This window comes from Paroedura picta, chromosome 10 (assembly GCF_049243985.1).
Source record: "Paroedura picta isolate Pp20150507F chromosome 10, Ppicta_v3.0, whole genome shotgun sequence".
Taxonomy (NCBI): domain Eukaryota; kingdom Metazoa; phylum Chordata; class Lepidosauria; order Squamata; family Gekkonidae; genus Paroedura; species Paroedura picta.
The window spans coordinates 47,665,998-47,685,601 of NC_135378.1; the positions used below are offsets into that span (position 1 = coordinate 47,665,998).

General features: G+C 40.7%; 1 protein-coding gene across 10 annotated transcripts in view; it reads right to left on the minus strand.

Annotated features, from left to right (window-relative positions):
* Positions 1–9,236: 9,236 nt before the first annotated feature.
* The window catches only part of RAPGEF2 (Rap guanine nucleotide exchange factor 2), a 157,223-nt gene continuing 146,855 nt past the window's right edge, over positions 9,237–19,604 (minus strand). For 7 of the 10 annotated variants that reach the window (XM_077299986.1, XM_077299987.1, XM_077299985.1 and 4 more), the window contains 5 exons: positions 18,406–18,558; positions 17,120–17,345; positions 15,087–15,646; positions 12,038–12,346; positions 9,237–11,219 (listed from right to left, as the gene is read on the minus strand). In XM_077299986.1, the coding sequence (XP_077156101.1) occupies positions 11,194–11,219; positions 12,038–12,346; positions 15,087–15,646; positions 17,120–17,345; positions 18,406–18,558 (1,274 nt within the window). In that variant the 3' untranslated portion in view covers positions 9,237–11,193. Of the gene's footprint in view, positions 11,220–12,037; positions 12,347–15,086; positions 15,647–17,119; positions 17,346–18,405; positions 18,559–19,604 lie in introns of those variants that run through there. The other 3 variants (XM_077299989.1, XM_077299990.1, XM_077299995.1) reach the window with 3 other exon arrangements.

Consider the following 19,604-nt stretch of genomic DNA (forward strand, 5'->3'; position numbering starts at 1 on the left):
AGTAGCATTACATTTTATGGCCCTCATGGCCCAGCCCAGCAAAAGGATGTTTATGGCAGATCCAGCCCCTTGGCTCCTCTGGTCTAAGCTTTGAAAGGCAGATTTCTTTTAAAAATATCTACATTGATTTGAGTTACTGGTTTTCAAAAAGCTTGAGCTTTTTTATTCAACCACATGTGGTACAACTTTTCTCTCTGCCCCCACCCCCGCCCCTGAACAATGCTAATATTCTCTAGATAAATTATGGGGGATTTTACATAATCTCCAATTCTCCATGGAGACAAGTACCACTGACATAAGAGCTTAAAGCAGCTTTCTCACATCTGAAAATTCACTGAAAATAGCCCTTCATATATTCATATTGCCACATAGTTAAGTCCAGATTGTATCTGAGTATTTTCTGGAATTTCAGTTTATGACATTTATTCCCTTTCTAATTTTAGCAACAATGAGTATATTTATGAACAGAACTCTGGGGTATCTACTAATGTTAATTTCTCAATTTCTCAATCCTTCTGTTAAGGATTTTATCCTTCTCAAGTGCAATCATAAAAACAAACAAAAAACATTTCACTTGTAAATAATTAAAAACAGGTGTTTTGATTTCTAATTTGTAGGGAATAGCTACATTATCATGACTTGCACCTTTGTAATGTGCTAATTTTCATTTTTCTCAGAGTCTTTACTTTTTATTTTCACAAAGGAACTCTTCCAAAATAACTCAGAAATGCAGTTTCCACAGAGAGCCAGCTTGGTGTAGTTGTTAGAAGTGCAGACCTAATCTGGCAAGCTGGGTTTGATTCCCCACTCCCCCGCATGCAGCCAGCTGGGTGACCTTGGGCTTGCCACAGCATTGATAAAGCTGTTCTGACCAAGCAGTAATATCGGGGCTCTCTCAGCCTCACCTCCCTCACAGGGTGTCTGTTGTGGGGAGAAGAAAGGGAAGGCAATTGTAAGCCGCTTTGAGACTCTGGGTAGAGAAAAGCAGCATATAAGAACCTTCTTCTTCTCATTGTTACCTGAGGATAGGCTACAGCTTTTTCCTATTACCATTATCAATAAAATATCATATAAGTATACCTCTTATACAAGCTTTACTAGTCTCCCAAACTGTAAGTTCTGAGAACTTATGTTATGTATTTGTTAGAAAAACTGCCCCATCACAGAATATAATTTATAAACCATTACTTTATTCTGTAAGAACAAATTATTACCTGTTTACCCATTTTCTTATCCACGTTTCCCATTATTATCTTATCAAGATTGTAGAGCAGTCTGTTTAAGTCACTGGAGCTATTTCAGTGCTCCTAATATTTCTACTAATTGCTTTAGACACTAAAAAAAGAAAAAGGAAAAAAAGATTAGTTCCTGGACATGAATTCCTGACATGTGAAAAAAAACAACATATAAGCATTTCCCTATAATTAAATTTTCTCTCTCCAAGTTAATTTTTTTAAAATTATAATGCTACAATAAATTATTCCACATTCTTTGTTCATATTTTTTAAGCCCTGTCTTATCCTTGCGATTGTCCACCTTGGAGCCAGCTTAGTTCCCATGTAACGTAGGGTAACATTTTAATGGTTCATCAGCTATTGTCAAAATTTGAGTCAGTCTTACTGTCAGGACAACAGAGCATAGGAGAGAGCACAAAAGCTTAACACATTTAAATCACCACATCACACCACATCACAAGAAGAAAGCAAGATTGTGAAAAGCAGCAAGCACGTACAGGTACAGTTTTCTTCCTCCTTGCTAAAAATATATTTATTGCTCATTCCATCTGAATACCCATTCTTTTTTTCTTGATATTGAGAAAGGAAGAGAGCTGCCAAGGCAGAACAGATTTACTATGCAGGGATGTGAAGATCCATAAAAGAGAAAAGATGTATAAGAGAAAAGATGTGGGATTGTTACACCTAACTGTTAAAGCTAGCTGTCCAGGGAGGGGAATACATATAAGACTCATATAATTACTAGAGGCAAAGCCCGTTGCTCCCAGGTAAACTACACTAGGATGCACACCTGCATTGTGGCCTTCCTGGGGGCAGGTTACATGGCAAAAGCTCCTGCCCTTCCCTGGACTCTAGAGGCACTGCCTCCAAACCCCAAGCAACATTCCTGAGTCTGGGGTCATCAACCTCCAAGTCTGGCCTGGACGTCTCCTGAAATTGGACGTCATCTGCATACTATAGAGATCAGCACCCCACAAAAAAATGGCTGCTTTGGAGGGAGAACTCTGCAATGGCAACTCATCTCCTTGAGATAAAAGGGCTTGCTTGGGAGAGGAGAACTCTGTGGCACTGTGCCCCAGAGGGGTTGCAGGATGCCAATCTAAAGTTGGGACCTGTGGATTTTCTGGAATGGCAGGTCTTTTCCAGGCAAGAGAGATCAGTCCCCCTGGAGAAAAGGGCTTCTTGGAAGGGAGGACTCTTGGGCTTTGGATCACATGGAGGTGCAGGGATGCCAGGCTCCAGGTGGGAAACAAAGAGAAATGCTGTGTGTCAGTAATTGCCAATAACAATAGCATCACATCATTCATAAACTTATTACAGTTTCTTCCTTCAACAAAAATATGCAATTGATAGCAAAAATTGCTTGATGAACTGTAAACTGCTCAGTCTGGATGTTCTTCAGCTCAGTTCAATATAAAAGTAAATCAAAAACATTGTGAGGGATGTTCTTTGAGGGGAATAAGATGTCAAGTTATCGTTCCACAAACACTTGTCACTCATTTTGGCCTAAGTGTGGGGGGATCCCATGGAGTCATAAGAAGTCTTTGATGAAGAGGCGTAGCAGTTTTTCTCAGGGAGAAATTTTGCACTTAAGTCCTATTACCAGTTTGATCCAGCATGGGAATCTCTAAGGACCTCTACGACTAAAGACCATAGAGAACTCCAGGGTTAACAGGCACTGGTTTTCAAAAGATTTGTACCCTGTCATGCTCTCACCAGCTACTGAGAACATGAGGTTAACACTTCTGAATGAGTTCAGAAACAACCGTAGCTATTTTAAGGGTGGGGAAACAGTAACATTACTTGAGATCTTGCCAAATGAAGAGGCATGGTGGTGGTTTCTCCCAGGAATACTGCTTTGGTGAAGAACAATTGATAATCCTATGTGTTTGGTCAAAAGAATATTTAGGCTACCAAAGAGAGAGAGAGAGAGAGAGAGAGAGAGAGAGAGAATAAGATACTATAAAGGTATCCGATTTCACATGGAAGTCTGAAGAATTTTGTCCTGACTAAGCAGCTGTTGCAGCTATTAAACATCACAAAAAACCTCAGGCCAGCATCTATCAAGCACACCCATTCATTTTTGGCAGACTGCAAAGTATGTATTGATTCAGACCATCAAATTCCACAGTTTTTAGATACTGACTAATTTCATTTGAAAAAGCATATTTCATAGTTGAAGGAAAGTGACCTTCACCAAATGAAGAGTCTTTTCAAGTCTATTAGAGGAAACAACCTCAGAGGTGCACGTGTATATGGAAACTGTATATATTAACCTTGACAAAGGCACATATATTTCCACAGGGACAGGGACTGGCTTTTGAAGATGCACTACAATATAATGCATATGAAACAGGCTAATAATAATTAGATCTGCACCCTATGTACAGTAGCATACAATTTACACATAACTCAGTGGTATAAAAATAGCAGTTCTGACCCATTCTTAACAGTATCTCATAAAAACAACTTGTTTTTCCCCCTGTATCAGCTCCTTTAGTCTGCTGCTACTCTATAGGCATAAACTGTAGAAAAATGTATATATTACATAACTCTGGTTCAACCATTCCATCCCATTCAGGCCTGTAAGCTGAGTGTTTGTTTAAATCCTCAGTATCAGGGATTTCCTAACTATTTTTCCTTCCAACTGTGCATTGATAGCATGTGTATCACATTGTTTTTTGCAGAATTGCACATTGCCAGTAGGTGTCTGTGAGGCCATTTGCTGTGTGCAAAAATAAACTGCCAAAGCAACAGAAGCAAAGAAATAAAGTAAGGTGACTAGTAATGCTTGTATAGGATGTATACTTATATCATCTTTTATTGATAATGGCAACAAGAAAAAAACTGTAGCTTCATCCTCATGATACACTAAGGAATTCTGCAGTCAGTGTAAAGAGTACACTTGATTTTACTTTATATACAAGTCGAATACTCATGTTATATTCAGTGCATGTTCAGCTGAACATCAGATTTAAACCACACATTATCCTGGTGCTGAACAACCTGAAGAATGAAACACACTACAAAGCATCCCTAGAGAAAGGAAGCTAAAATTGATGGGCATGGGGAAAATCCATAAAAATATTATATGCAAAACAAAGATTCTATGAGCTGGGATAATAGAATGGGTAAATTCTAGCCGAAGTAAACATTACTAAAAAGACAGGCTTATAAAAGAAAAGACAAATCCATGCTGGCCAGGGGTTCACAGGGTTTATACATCAACCACGAAAGAACTAAAGACAAACTCCACTGAGGCGCAGGGAGTACAATAGGTCAGAACATATTAGACAAGTCTTTAAGAAACCTTTTGGACTGTGGGTCAGTGAAAACCAACTGCCCATTAACTCAGCCATGAAATGCTGAGCTGGTAGCCAGGTGGACTTCTATAGATGAGACGGCTGGATCATTCTCCCGCAATTCTATCAGGTAATCAAATATGATCCTCAAACTACATGATTGAGGGTCAAGGCCATCTTCCTCATTCCAGTGCACAAATCTCTTCCATTTATAATTATAACCGCCTCGTTGCAGGCTTGCACAAGGCAGTTATCTCCCCTCTTCCACTTTATTCACAAATTTCCCTACTGTAGGATTAGCCATGCTGTCAGGTACAGAGACAGTACCCCGCAGATGGTAACAGGGCCTATATGTAGGAGCTCTTCATCTGGAGGTATTGTATGTGCCTCCCTCTGGCTAGTTTTCACAATGTGGGGAACCATGTCCTTTTGGGCCAGAAGGGAGAAAGGAGAATGCATGACAATCAGTCCACTTTTATCATGGGAATATTCTTATGGAGGATTTCCTCAAGAGGGAGAGCATAAAATAGGTGGCAATACCAGCACCACTGGAAGGCATCCCCCATAGATCCCTCAGACCCCTGGCTGCTCTGGAGCTGAATAGACTGCATTTCCTGTTGTCTACAGGTGCCAATAAATTTAGAAGAAGAATTGGTTTTAATATGCCGCTTTTCTCTACCCAAAGGAGGCTCAAAGTGGCTTACAGTCGCCTTCCCTTTCCTCTCCCCACAAGACACCCTGTGAGGTGGGTGAAGCTGAGAGAGCCGTGATATCACTGCTCAGTCAAAATAGTTTTATCAGTGCCGTGGGGAGCCCAAGGTCACCCAGCTGGCTGAATGTAGTGGAGTGTGGAATCAAACCCAGTATGCCAAATTAGAAGTCCTCACTCCTAACCATTACACCAAATTGACTCTCCTCAGAAATTTACCTCAGAAATTCCCTTTTACTTGAAGGTTGGGGCCAGATAGAAGTTTGATATGGACTGCTCTTGGTCTGTGCTTGTGTTCCTGCTCAGGCTGTCTGGTACAGTGTCACTTTGACCCTCTACATGAACAGCTGTCAACTGCACTCTGTGTCTTATTGTCCAGTGCCAAATGAGTGTGACTTCTCTGCAAAGATCTTGTGCCTCGCTGCTTGCTCAGGTAGAACTTTGCGGTGACATGGACTCTTACTATCAAAACATGCCTTACTCTGATAATCTCTGTAAATGAAGTAAGAGCAAGTTTGGTGGATCTCAGTACCAACTGGCTAATGTTGAGGATGGATTCTTTATTAGGCCACATCCCTCTCACCTTCAACCCTTGGCAATGGGCACCCCAGCCTATGAGCAAAGCATCAGTTGAGAAGGCCCTATTACTTAAAGTCTCTGTATGTGTTTGACTCATTGTTATCTGTTGGACATAATTTTTTAAAGAAGAGCACTTGATCCATACCAGTCAGGCTTCCGTCCTGGCCACAGGGTAGAGACTATGTTAGTCGCCTTGTTGGATGACCTCCTGTACCAGCTGGATAGGGGCGGGTCAACCATCCTCATTATGTTAGATCTGTCAGCCGCATTTGATGTGGTCAACCACGAGTAGTTGGCTCACTGCCTGGCCAGGATGGGAATACGGGGTACAGCCTTTAGTTGGCTATACTCCTTTCTCCATAACCGGTCACAGAGGGTAGCAGTAGGGGATGAGTTTTCACGATCCTGTAGGCTCCCTTATGGAGTTCCGCAGGAGGCGGTGCTCTCCCCCACTCTTTTTAACATCTTCATGTGCCCTCTGGCCCAGCTGCTCTGGAGTTTTGGGCTGGGCCGTCATGAATATGCTGATGACACCCAGCTCTATCTCCTCATGGATGGCCGCCTAGATTCCCCCCCCCCCGAACCATTCGCCAGATATTTCAAAGCAGTGGCTGGATGGCTTGAGCAGAATTGGCTGAAACTCAAAACCTCCAAGATGGAGGTCCTATGGATGGGTGGGAAGGAGGCGGAACAGGAAATGTGTTTACCCTTTCACTCTGCACTTCAAGAAGAGAACTGAGGGAAGGAGTGCTCTCCCTGCGTCTGTCACAGGATACATTGAGCTGGAAAAAGGGCTTCTCTAGACAGGGGGAGGAGAGAGCTTCTTCAGAAAAGCTTGGAAGCTCCTCACTGTGGCTCACCTGCAATCATATAGTCCCATGTAGTCCCATGTGTGCCTGCACAGAAGCCACAAAGTTGAAACACAAACATCATGGCAGGACACCATATGCCAAGGATACTCGCCAATGTCAGGATGCTTTCTTAAGATTCTGTTCGATCTTCTGTACCATAGGCCAAATCTTGAGTTGCCACTCCTGGGACAGGAAAACCATAACCACAGATGCATCTGTCACCACCAGTAAATGGAAATTTGCCGGGCTATCAATCCACACCAGAATAGCATAAAAAAACAGTGAGATTATTTCTGCCTGAAATGCATCCAAAGATGCAGGGACAAATTGAGCACCATTGGTGAAAAAAAGAATCCTCAAAATTGCAGCTGTACTCCTGGCTTTCATAGATATCTCTTTAGCATAGAGATGTCAGAGAGTGAATGTCGGGATGCAATTCCCAGATATTTATAAGATTGAACTTCTTCCATGATGTAACCAGAGATATTTCAGCATAATAATTCCGGCATACAAGAGCTAACAAAAACCAAAACCTTGGATTTCTCAAATATGCAATCATATAACAGCTGTAATTAAACATCACTTGTTTTTAATGAGTATTCAACAGCAATAACTCTTTCTTATATTGCTGTCTTTTTCTGTTCAAACACCCTATTGTCTTGAAGACCTTATGGACAAAACAGCTTCATTTTTACTCACAAAGTCCAGTGTCCATGCAGCAGGAGACAACAAAGTACCAGCCATGAAAATTAAGGCAATGATGACCTTTAGCATATTGTACCTTCAAATAAAGCTAACCTCTCCTAATCAAACATCCTTTAAAATAAGCTCAGAATGTAGGAAAATAACTATGCTTGTTTTTCTTTGTTCCCTTGCTCAGTTTGAAATGCTTGAACATGGGTAATATTTGTATTTATTAAACTTTCTTGTATTTTGAATGTTTTAATTGTGATCTCTGGAGAAAACATCATGCCTATTTGGTCCCACAATCTGAAATGCTGTAACAGGGAGGGGCACTGGGGAAGTTTGCTACCCGTAGAGCATGCTTTCTCAACCCTGGGGTTTCCTGACAGCCATGGGAGGGTTTCCCAAATGGGTAGGAGTTAATTTTTAATATATTTTAAAAATTTGTTAAACATTTATCGCGATATGACCATATATGGTCATGTCGCCCCAGCCACCCCTCCCAGAATGGCCAGTGAGGGACCTGGAGAGGGGCCCTAGTTGGGTGTGTATACAGCTTTGCTTCCAACCATATTCTGCATGACCACACCACCTCTGGAGTTTCTTGAAGTCTGAAGAATGTCTCAGGGATTTATCAATGTAAACAAAGTTGAGAAAGTTTAGCCTGGAGCATGATAGGCTGTAGGGAGATGGGGGCCTACCCTGGCCTCAGGCTCAGCTCAGTGAACAGTAACACAGAGTGTCAGACATATGACTAGCAGGTAACACTGAATCATTGTTGGCAGCAGGTGGTATCCAGTTTATTTTTGGCACACCAGGGGGGTGAGGGCAAGGTATGGAATGGTTGTAGGGTTCTTCTGACCCTCGTCAACCAGAAGGAACAGGGGAAAGTGGTGAGTCTATTCCTTCACGGATACCTTAAAGAAAGGCAAAAACACCAAAGAGAAAAAAGGCTTCTCAAGTCTGCTTTCTTCTCCAGTTACTTTTATACCAAGTATAGTGTCAAACAGTTGAGTTAACTTAATTAACATGAACTTATCTATCAGTATGATCTGGGCTTTACAAATCTTAAGAGTTGGTAGCATTTCTCTGAATACCAAGATTTGCTGGTGGTGTAACTAGGAATGAGCATGCACTGGTTCACAACCTGAAGTTCATCATGAATTTGGCCTGTTCGTGCCTCCTAGAACCCACGTTGAGAGGAGGCACCTCCCCCAAACACTTCACAGACATTTGTCCAGTTGGGTTCAGGGCTGTTTAAACCCTCTGTTTTGCTTCCTCCCTAAGAAATGGAGGAAAACAAAACAGGTTTTAAGTGATTGACATGGGTAAAATGGGTGCAAGCCATGTCAGTGACTAATTCTGCTAAATGGATTGCTAAAATGGCTGCCAACCCTTTGAACTTCCCACTTTGCCATGTCTGCCCATCAGCTGTGAGGTGGGTTGGTAGCCATTTAAAATCTCCACTTTGCTTCCCCCTTTTCAAACAGAGGGGAATGAAGCAGTGGGTTTTAAATGGCTGGCAGCCATTCAGCCTCACAGCAGAGCATGTGTGCCTGTCTGCTGTGTGTTCGCTTTTGCTTCCCCTTGCTTCTAAGTGGGGAGAAAGCAAAATGGGTCTGCCCAAACTGTCTAGTTCATTTTGTGGCTTCTGCTTCCATTTGGGAACACCCACACCCTGAAATGAATCAGTGATGCCTATTCCTAGTAGCTATTGCATGCTAATCTATGCTATTGATAGACAAGCCTCCAGTAGCAGCATTTGGACCAACATGTGAAGCTGAATTGTACACATTTGGCTGTCACATGTACATGAATACCCAATTTAACCCAAATGTCATACCAAACATGTCAGATTGCACAAATACAACACAAGGATCATTAATGTTATATTTATTTATATTCCAGCTTCATACAAACTGGATAGAAGCATAAACATAGTACATTTCTACCATTTTCAACAAAAATATATAACCAATATGTACAATTATTGTATTAAAAATACAAAAGGGATACAGACTCCACCAATGTCTTTCTAAAAGACATACAGGTACAAGTAGTATCAAAAGTATGAGGAAATCACCAGTTAGTCGTACATTCTGCACTTGACATCACAGAGTGAACTGAGATTAGCAGTCCTATGGTCTACAATTACTTAAATGCCTATATAACATTTGTGCAACTTGTGATAGAGCTAGGTTTCTTCTGTCTTGCTATATGCACATGAGGTCCATAGACTATATCATGAAACTGGCAAATGCATATTACATGTAAAATTACAAATGCATAATTGACAATGTGATATATAAGCAAATAGACAAAAAGCAATGATTACAGGAGAAAGAGAATAATTAAATAAAGCACTGACATTGTTCAATACAGTGAAAAAACACTGCAATTTGATCTTTAAAAGTTGAAGCTATTTACGTTTATCTACTGATCAATATGATCAGCTGAGTTCAATGAAAAAAATCCAAGACCAGCAGTTCCTCACATCTGAGTACTACTTGGATTGGCAGCCTTCACTTTTCCGGAGTCTGTGCAAAACCAACACAAAAATAGAAGGGGGGAGGGGAGTGTCATTCAGTCACTCAAGGACTAATAGCAGCTGTGAGCAGATGATTGCTATCCATTGGCCTTCTCTACACATGCAGTGTTCCTTAAAAACCATAAACCATTGTAAATATTTCCATGGGACAAAGGCTGGTTGAGCTATACTGATTATTTCTCTTTATTTAATGGCATCTTTATTTCCCCATGCTAAACCAATAAGAAGGAGATGGTTAGATCAGGATTAAGAGCTGGCATTAGCATCCAAATTACCTTAGCAGTAGTGTTTTCCAGGTAAATTCTATGTGAGAATCATGTTTGCAGGGGGACAGTAAAAAGGGAAAGATAGTTTATTTGAAAGGTAAGTTTGCCATTTGTCATCTGAATGAGACAAATGTTTTTGCTCACCATCCTGTCTTCCTCAAGGCACAGGAAAGGGACCCAAAACATCCTCTTTCTCCACTGTTTACTTGCAAAACTCAACAGCCCCCTGTTATTATAGATGCAAATAAGAAACACCAGCAATGCTAAAATTTGTCAGCTGTGCTTTGAGTGAAGCTCAAGGTAAATGAAAGGCTGTATCCTCCCTATAAACTATGCCATCTTTGCTTAGCCACACACTACATACATACATATATATATATATATTCTTTTTTTAAAAAGTAGTCCAGGCTGGCAACCCTTCTTAAAAGTACAAAATAATACTGTAATTATGCAGATGTAACTTTTCCCCTCTGAACACAACATACAGAGTAGCAACAAAGGCAATGTAAACAAGTGAACAAGCACTGCGTACTTGAAGAATTTCAGCATGTATCTCTTAGTAGGTAAAAGGCCAAATGTAGCTTGTCAACTGGTTGATCTCATTATCCCAAAAGGATGAAGTGCTACAATTGTGATTAAGATCCAAGGAAGAATTTTTAAAATGCTTCCAGGCTTCAGGGGAGTGCAGTCATGATGCGCTGACCTTGGAATTTGGAATGATACTGTGTGATGTGGCAGACAGCGACAGTGGGAGATGGGAGAATGCTGCACTGTGCATTTCAAGCAACACAGTTTGAAAAGTGCCAGGGCAATTTCTTCACAGTATTTCACATGCAAGGGGAATAAGGGGGTGGGGGGTGGGAAGAAGGGGGAGAAGAAGCCCCATGCTGCTTTAAGGCAGGGAAGGAGGCAAACAGGTCCACCATCCTTTCACTAGAGTTCCAAGGCTCCTGTACTGGGGGCGTCGTCTTGTGCTCTCCTTTATGTTAGCTCACCCGGGATCCAGAAAGCCCCAGTTCTTAAACGGCAGAAACTTGTTCTTCTTCTGCAAACATAATAGGACAGGAGGGAAATACATTTCAGGCTCTTTGAAAATAAGTAGCTAATTTACCCAAATCTATTCTCATTTGGAATTCCATTAAATGAAGAAGCTTTTTAAAAGTATTTCCCCCAACCTTTTCCTTCAAGTAACATAAATACTTGTTAAAAGAGGCGTTGTCCCCTGTACTTTAATTAAAGCCAATGTGATTCCCCCTTTCTTTACATTCATTCAATAAAATCCTACTTTATACTTGTCACAAACATTAAATCTCACTATACTTGAATCTGTTCGGTATTTGCCCTGGGAGCTCTGCAGATGTCTCAGAGACAGTACTGACTTTATAATGGTTTAGGCATAAAACAGAGACCTCTCTCGGCTTTTACACCATAAATACACATCTTACAAATTATGCCTGGGGAAGGACCATCTAAAAACAAAGCTAGATGCCATATCAAACAAGAAAGAAAATGAGGTATGAGCTTTCAGCCCTTACAGAAAGCTATCACATCTTTCAGAGGTTGCTAACAGGTCCCTGAGACTTTCAGGTACAGCTGGATAGAACTAACTTCTGTTTTCTTGGCATGATATATTTCAGCATTAAGTCAGGGCTGCAAACAAAGAGTTTTTGCCACAAGAACAGCTCATCTTAACAGCTCATCTTAACTGCTGTTATTTCACAAGAAAATCATTAAGCAGCAAAACAGAAATACATCTGAGCTCAGAGCCACTTTTTGAGATATGTGAAAACTCTTCTGGATACAAAAAGCCCTTTGGAAATGAATCTCTTACGTATCATTCTGAAAATGTGATAAACTTTTTACCATCCTCCTCTGTGGAAAACCCTTGAGGCTGATAGTGAGCAAGATGTGGTGGGTCTGACTCATTTGGTTTGTGCCACTGAGGTTTGTTAACAGGTCTGCTAGATGAATGACCCTGTGATTGCTGTTGTGAAGTCGAAGTCCCAGAGGCTTCACTCGACCGTGCCACCATCCTAGACCTCTGAAGTGCAACGTTGTAATCTGGAGGTTTTCGGGCCAAGTGAGAAACTCCTTCTGTAAAGTCAGCAATAGGTATTCCTACATAACCAGGTGGGGTTGGTGGAGGTTCACGATAGCGGCCCTCTTTTCGAGCTGCAGTAAAACAGTAGAACATCAGCAATGGTGATCATTTACACATATTTGTCACAAACACTAAGAATCCATGGATTTTGGCTATATTAACATCATTCAAGTAACTCTGATGTGCTTCAAATAAAGTTAAGACTTTATAACAGTGTGGCATATAATAACAAAGTATGGATACAATCCAGCCAAAATTTAGAACAGGTACATGTCACTAATTTCAAAGAAAGAATTGGATATGTATTTGAAGTTCTCATAACCAAATCAATGGGATCTAGAAGTGTATAGTTCTGGTTGGCTTGTGACTATATGCATATGGTAAGTTATGAGACAATTAGAAAAACCAGCTAGTGAAAGGTTTAAAATTATGCATGCAGAGGATGACAACAAGAATCCTTTAGATATCTAAAGAACACAGCTGATAAAAAAATGTGCAACGTATGACTTTGCCTTCATGTTTTAGGGGGGAAAACAGAAGAAAATGCAAATAGCACTAACTCAGCTTGCATACTGAAATACTTTATAGAACAGATTATATTCAAACTACATATACAGAAGTATTACAGGTGTATATTGCTAAACTCTTGATTTCATGTTATGATAATTTTATCTCATTTCTATTATATCTACTCTTCAAGTACGGGCTCAATAAAAGCAATATAATCAAAAAGTATGATTGAAATTTAAGCATATCTGTTCCTTGAGTTCCCTGGTTTTCATTAATTCCTTTTGCAGAGTTATACATTTACTTTAAAAATGGTTTATATTGTCTTTCCAATCAGATTGCCTAGGGCTATTCACATACAAAAATACAACAAATGTAAACTATTAGGAAAGCCCATAGATTTTGGGGGAGGGAATGCTTCGTGCAAAAAAAATAAATATCTGTGAATATAACTGTAATATTTCATAGAGGATCTGCAAAATGAGACAGGAATGTTTGATTACTCATAATGTAGAAAGCATGGTCCTCACTATCATTTGGCTATATGAAACTATATTACTAAATCTGATTGGATAAGCACTGTCATGCAACCTATGAAGAAGCATTGTAATATATGGATGAGCAAAAAACTCCAAACCAAAAGCATTTTTCGGGTTCCGGTATTTCCCAATATTCCTGAATCTCAATACTGGTATGGTGTTGGGGTTCAGTAAATATTTGGGAATGCCAAATTTTTAAATCTCCATTATAGACTAAGATGACCATTATTTTTAATGGGCTGAGGGAGTCTGGAGCTCTGGGAGAGAATTTGCAAGCCATGGTGGCAGCATAACTTCAAATGCATTTTAAAGGGCTTGCAATACCATTAAATGTTTTCTCCAAGCTGAGGGTTTGTTCAAAACGCATTTAATGGGACCAACTGCGGGTATCTGTCAGCACCGAAAACTCCCAAATATTTTTTGGGCATGACCATTTAGGATAGCTGAAAATAGCAAAACAAAACAAAAAGACCCAAACACATTTGGTTTAATTAATACCTGAAAAATACCGGTAAGGTACCAGTAAGGTATTTTTTCAGCTCAGCTTAACTGAATGCATATCTTGCTCTTAATCTAATATGGCTTTATAACTTCATGTCATTGAATTCAGTTGGCTACGCAATGGCCTACTTTCAAGATGTGCCATTTCAGACCATAAATTGTCTGGGACTGCCTTTTGCAAGCAGTGTGTCTGAGCTTCTGAAAAAGGGTGACTGAAACTGGGTACAAAAACAATATGCAAGTATATAAACATTCTTCATACATACCTTTTGGACCTCTCAAATTATCAGTCCAAAAAGAAATATATATATACATATAAACTAAAAGCCTCTCTAGATTTATGCAATGGGTTGTTTTTTGCCTTTTTCTTCCCTTTGAGGAGGTAGTGAGTGAAGTAATCAAAATTACTCTGATTGAGATAACTGACATAATTTTGGTTCATGCATATTATTGATGGCTGCTGAGAATGACCCCGGAGTGCCCATGAGTTGACTCAGCCTTCCATCCTTCCGAGGTTGGTAAAATGAGTACCCAGCTTGCTGGGGGGTAAACGGTACTGACTGGGGAAGGCACTGGCAAACCACCCCGTATTGAGTCTGACATGAAAACGCTAGAGGGCGTCACGCCAAGGGTCAGACATGACCTGGTGCTTGCACAGGGGATACCTTTACCTTTTTTAACTGCTTATTTATTAACTAGTATATATGAAGTTAAAAAAAAATCTGGAAAAATGCAATGTAACTAAAGAAATCATTAGTATTCTAAAATGATTTAACATATCCTGTAGTTAAGGGCACTCCAAACCATTAGATCACCTCATACATATCCACATCTATACTAGTCATTACAGTGGAAAAGAAACTTGTGAAAAATAATTTGCAATTCTCTCTGGTAAGAGGATTTCTAAACAATCTATTGGCATTGCTGACAGAAAACAAAAATAGGAGCACATTTTTTTTAAGGGCAAAAAAAAAAAAAAAGCTGACCTAAGCATATAAATATGTTGGAATAAAAATAGTGCTGGTATTAACTGAGGTGTGTGATCCATGATGTGGTCAAGAAGCTTCTTAACAAAAATATTTACAATAGAACCCATCACTTTTCACAGGACAAAAAACTTTACTGAAAAAAGCAAAACGTGACATATGGGTATGATTTGTTTTGCTTTTTTTTAAAAAAAAGAGTAAAAGAAAAATATTTGTAAAGTAATTCAGATTTACAACAAATATGTAGGATACTTGGTGGTAAACAAAGTTAAACTTACCAATAAGACCCTTTGCATTACTTGTTGTCAGAGCTATATGAGCTGGCATGGGGACTGGCTTTGAATCCTCTGCTGTTATAGATGTTATGCTACTGGTTTCAGCTTCAATTGATACATCCTTCCCACCCCGCCGTTTTATGGTGCCTGTATCACCTTCAGAGTCCTCTCCCCAGTAGCCTGTGGAGGATGCCCAGCTTGCTCTGGACTGTGCTTGATCAAGGCCCTCCCTACCTTGACTCTGCCTGCCATACTTTGTGCCATGATCGGAGAACATCATCGGGTCCATGTGGCTGCCTGAGGCCCACAGTCCTGCCCCATCGCCTGAACTATCGAAATGAGCATGTCCAAAAGGAAGAGTCTCCCAACTTCGCTGGTGTTGTATTGTCTGTATGTTGTCATGAGAACCACTTGAGCAAGAAGTCCAACTGCCACGTCCGCTATCTGCTGCATCCAGTGATGCTCGATCTCCCTGATCCTGTGACAGCTCCTCTGTACTGGGAGAAGAAAGCATAGTTGCCCCAGCATACAAGCCTCTGTTCTCTGTCAATGGTGCATAGGAGCTAAAAGACACAGCAATGAAAGGAGTTATGATGCACGGTATAGCCACTGGCATCCTGCATATGAAAGGAACTGTGCAATATTCATTACTTGACTACAAATGGAAGGCATTTTTTAATCTACTATATCCACCCTCCCAGTTAATGCATGGAAAAGGCATAGCATTCCTGCCCATACACAACGTATTTACAAAGTAGCTTGTTCAATTTCAAGTACAGAGCAGCTTTCTGTTAATAGATTGGTGCCACCACCCAAGAAAAAAAGGGAGTAACTGCTGAGCAGACTTCTAATGTGCTGTTAAACAAATGAAGCATCATATCAAAATTCCTTTCAGACATTACAAAGAGAAAAATTCTGAATCTAAGAATCTTGGGAATATGCTGTTACCACCTACATTGCATGGAAAAGAACTAAACAAGCTTCACTGTCTTAGTAGAACAAGACTTCCCTTGCATTTTCCGTGCTTTCTAATATGCCGAATGCTACCATGCATGGATAGGCAGTGCTCAGACCTAAAGCCAAAGGCACAACTGCCTCAGCTGCCCACCTCAATTTAGAAATCTTGGGAAAGGGACTGCTGGCAGGAACTTGACTAGAAATGAGTCATATGTTAAGTATAAATTGGCCTGCCCCTGTCCTTGACCCAGAAACTCCAGCTGGTACAGTTCTGGCCTGGATCAAGTTCAAGATTCTGGTTTTGACCTTTAAGGTCATCCGCAGCTCGGGCCCAGTCTGAGGGGCTGCTTGTCAGCTTATGCCCTGTGCAGGGCACTCTGTGGGTACTAATCTGTTAGTGATTCCTGGCTCCAGAGATACACACCTGGCCCCAGCCTGGTGGAATGAGCTCCCAGGAGAGCTGAAGGCCTTGACGGAACTGTCAAATGGAGGTCTTCCACCACGTCTATGGTTGAGGCTGGGTTAGCAAGATCAACGGGCCGCCCTCATTCTCCGCTATAATATTTAGTTCACCCTTGTTAGATGACTGTGGGAGGTAGAAGGGATTTTTACGTCTCAGTATTTTTGGACTAATGCTGTTTTTGGGTTTGAGTTTCATGGGAATATTTTTATATGCAACCTAATTTGAGTCCTAGGAAGAAGGTGGGCTATAAATTTAACCAATAAATAAAATAAAAATTCTTAGCATCCAGCAGATGCCTTCTTAATTATTCTTTTAACAGCTCCCAACTTGAATTAGGTGGGCTGCTTGTTAGTAAATTAAATGTGAATGCTACAACAAACATAATTAATAGAATCATGATAAAAGTATATTACGGCCATGCTATAGTCACAGGAGTTCAGGAATGTAGTGTTTTCACTTTTTACCGAAAGGTAAGCTTCACTAATGACTCACCGAGAAGCACATGACTCATGCCACAAAACCCAAATGAAGCCTGCTCTCAAAAGGAAGAAGGAAAAAATGAAGTCCTAGAACATGTATACCTAATAAATGTAAAAAGCAGGCAAGTAATTCCTACCCTAGGCTGTACTGATCTGGTTCAAGCATGGCTCTTCTGTCAATCCTTCCCACTCCAAGGTTAGTCTCCACAATGCTGACAGAATGCCTCTGCCTCCTTTCATCATGTACTGAAACTGGCATAGAGTCAAATGAAGAATTGCTGACAATGCTAGATCTGGAAGAAATTTCACTGTGGCCAGAGTCTGAAAAGTTATCCACTGTACCACTGGGAGCCAAAGTATAACCTGCACAAGGAACAGAATCATTTAAATCAATCTGAAGATTTCCGCAATAAACCTTCAATATTGAGATAAGAATTCAAAATAAAAGAGGTCCTGTAAATGGTTACTTTTTGATTTTAATTGCTTATGGTAAGGACAAAAGCTATAATGGAGCATAACAGCACCTACTTTTCAAGGCAAGGCATTTGAGTAAAAGAAAAAAGAATCAGATAGATCTGGATATAATTAGAGTGAGATATCCCTCCCTCACACACAGAACACTGGATCAGTGTTACATCTGACTGACAGACCATAAACCAGGGTATGAAGCAATTATTTGAAGAGAGTTTTCAACGATGCTTTCAATGTTACATCTGCGCCAAGCAAGCCATAGTTCAAGCAGTCAACTGAACATTTATTTGCCCTGCTGGACTGGACTGATAAGAAGTTAATACTGCAGCTTGACTACACAAGAGGCAACATGGTTAAAGGACCATCTGTCCCCTGAAGGGCTTTACGCTTAGCCAATGCCTACAGGCTGGTGATCTCTGGCCCCAGACAAGTCTGGCCTCAACCAGGGCTACGACCTTTTCGATCTTGGCTCTGGCTTGGTGGGATGAGCTCCCAAGTGAGATCAGGGCCCTGTTGGAGCTCCAACAGTTCCACAGGGTCTGTAAAATGGGAGCTCTTCCGCTAAGCCTTTGGTTAAGGCCAGCACAACCACTAAGTGCGTCGCACAATATACATCTGATGGGCTTCCCCAACATACCTTCCATTACAGCACTGGAAATTGCTCCACAAACCAACTGAGTGAACCTACGTATGTGGCCATTAGGTGTTTGATTTGGTTGCCCAGTCTTTTAATTTGGTGTATTTTACTGTTCTAAGATATTGTATTTGAATGTATTTTTATACTGTATCTAATCACATTGTTGGCTGCCCTGAGATGTTGGTGAGGGCAGGGATGCAAACCTAATAAATAATAATAATTATAATAAAAGTAGCAAACATTTGTTATTGCCAGCCATGGCTATGCAGGAAAAACAGAGGGAAAGAAAACAAATATTTAAAGGTATTTATGTACCTTTTCTTGGAGAGCCCTGTGGTGAAGTGGGGGGAGAAGACAGCTGTGAAGAAGCATTTGAAATTGTGTCCTCGGCTTGTTTCTTATGACGATCTAAACTTCCCTCTTCAGAAAGTGAAAGAATTTTCTTTAAAGCTTGTGGGGAGTTTATGCCTTTAATAAAAGAAAAAGGGACTTCTTGTAAACAAAATGCATCCATACCATTCCCGTTTTTGGAAGATGTGTTGAACAGATACAGTCATCACACATAACACTGAAATCACTGAAATGACATGTTTATCACACCTTTCGTTGAAGCATAGAACGCAGCATAGTTTATCACACCTTTCGTTGAAGCACATAATTCCCCCCCGTCATTTATACGGGCACAATTTTGTGAGGTAGACTAGGCTGTGACTAAGACTATGTAACAAGTATCTTGGCTGTGTGGCAAACTGTCTGGCCCACAACAGATTGCACTGTAGGTTCATAATTTATTCATTTTTTGTTTTATATACTGCCCTTGGGGCGGTTTACAGTAAAATAAAATCACTATTTAAATAATAAATTAAAATGCCATTAAAACACACATGTTTACATTTGCTAGGCTCCCAGAACCTTCTCCCAAACTGCCACTTTTGTTCGGTAGGCCCCTTCATTCCTTGCCTTCAGTGTAAACAGGTGGCGGTGATCACATGCCACAGCTGTATGCTCTTTTCCCAAACCCTGTAGGCACAAAGAGTGCCTATTGGGCTGGGCCATTACAGTGCTGGAGTCCGCACGTTTTTTTAAAGAGGGCCATTCTCCAATGATAGCTAAGGAGAAGGACCACTGAAAATCAAAGAGAGAAAAAACTCATGACTGAGGGAGGATTGTTCTCCCTCTCCCAGTCACATGCCCACTGGGGTGGGAAAAGCAGGTTCCAGATGGAAGGGGGAGAACAATCTCTTAGACTAGAAAGCTCTTGTAGGTCCTCTCTGCAGGAGGCCTGTGCACACACAGTCACATGTGGGACTCCACAGAAGCTACAAAGACAAACCAAGCTTTTTTCCTTCTTGGCCTTCTGGTTCACAGTGAAGTCAGGGGCCAAACAGTTCTACTATCTAAAGAAATGTGGGGGCTAGCACTGTAACATGACCTCGCATCCTGACAGTTAACAAGCAGGGTATCTTAGATGGGATACAAATGGTGTCAGTTATACCCCTGATCTAGTATGAAGA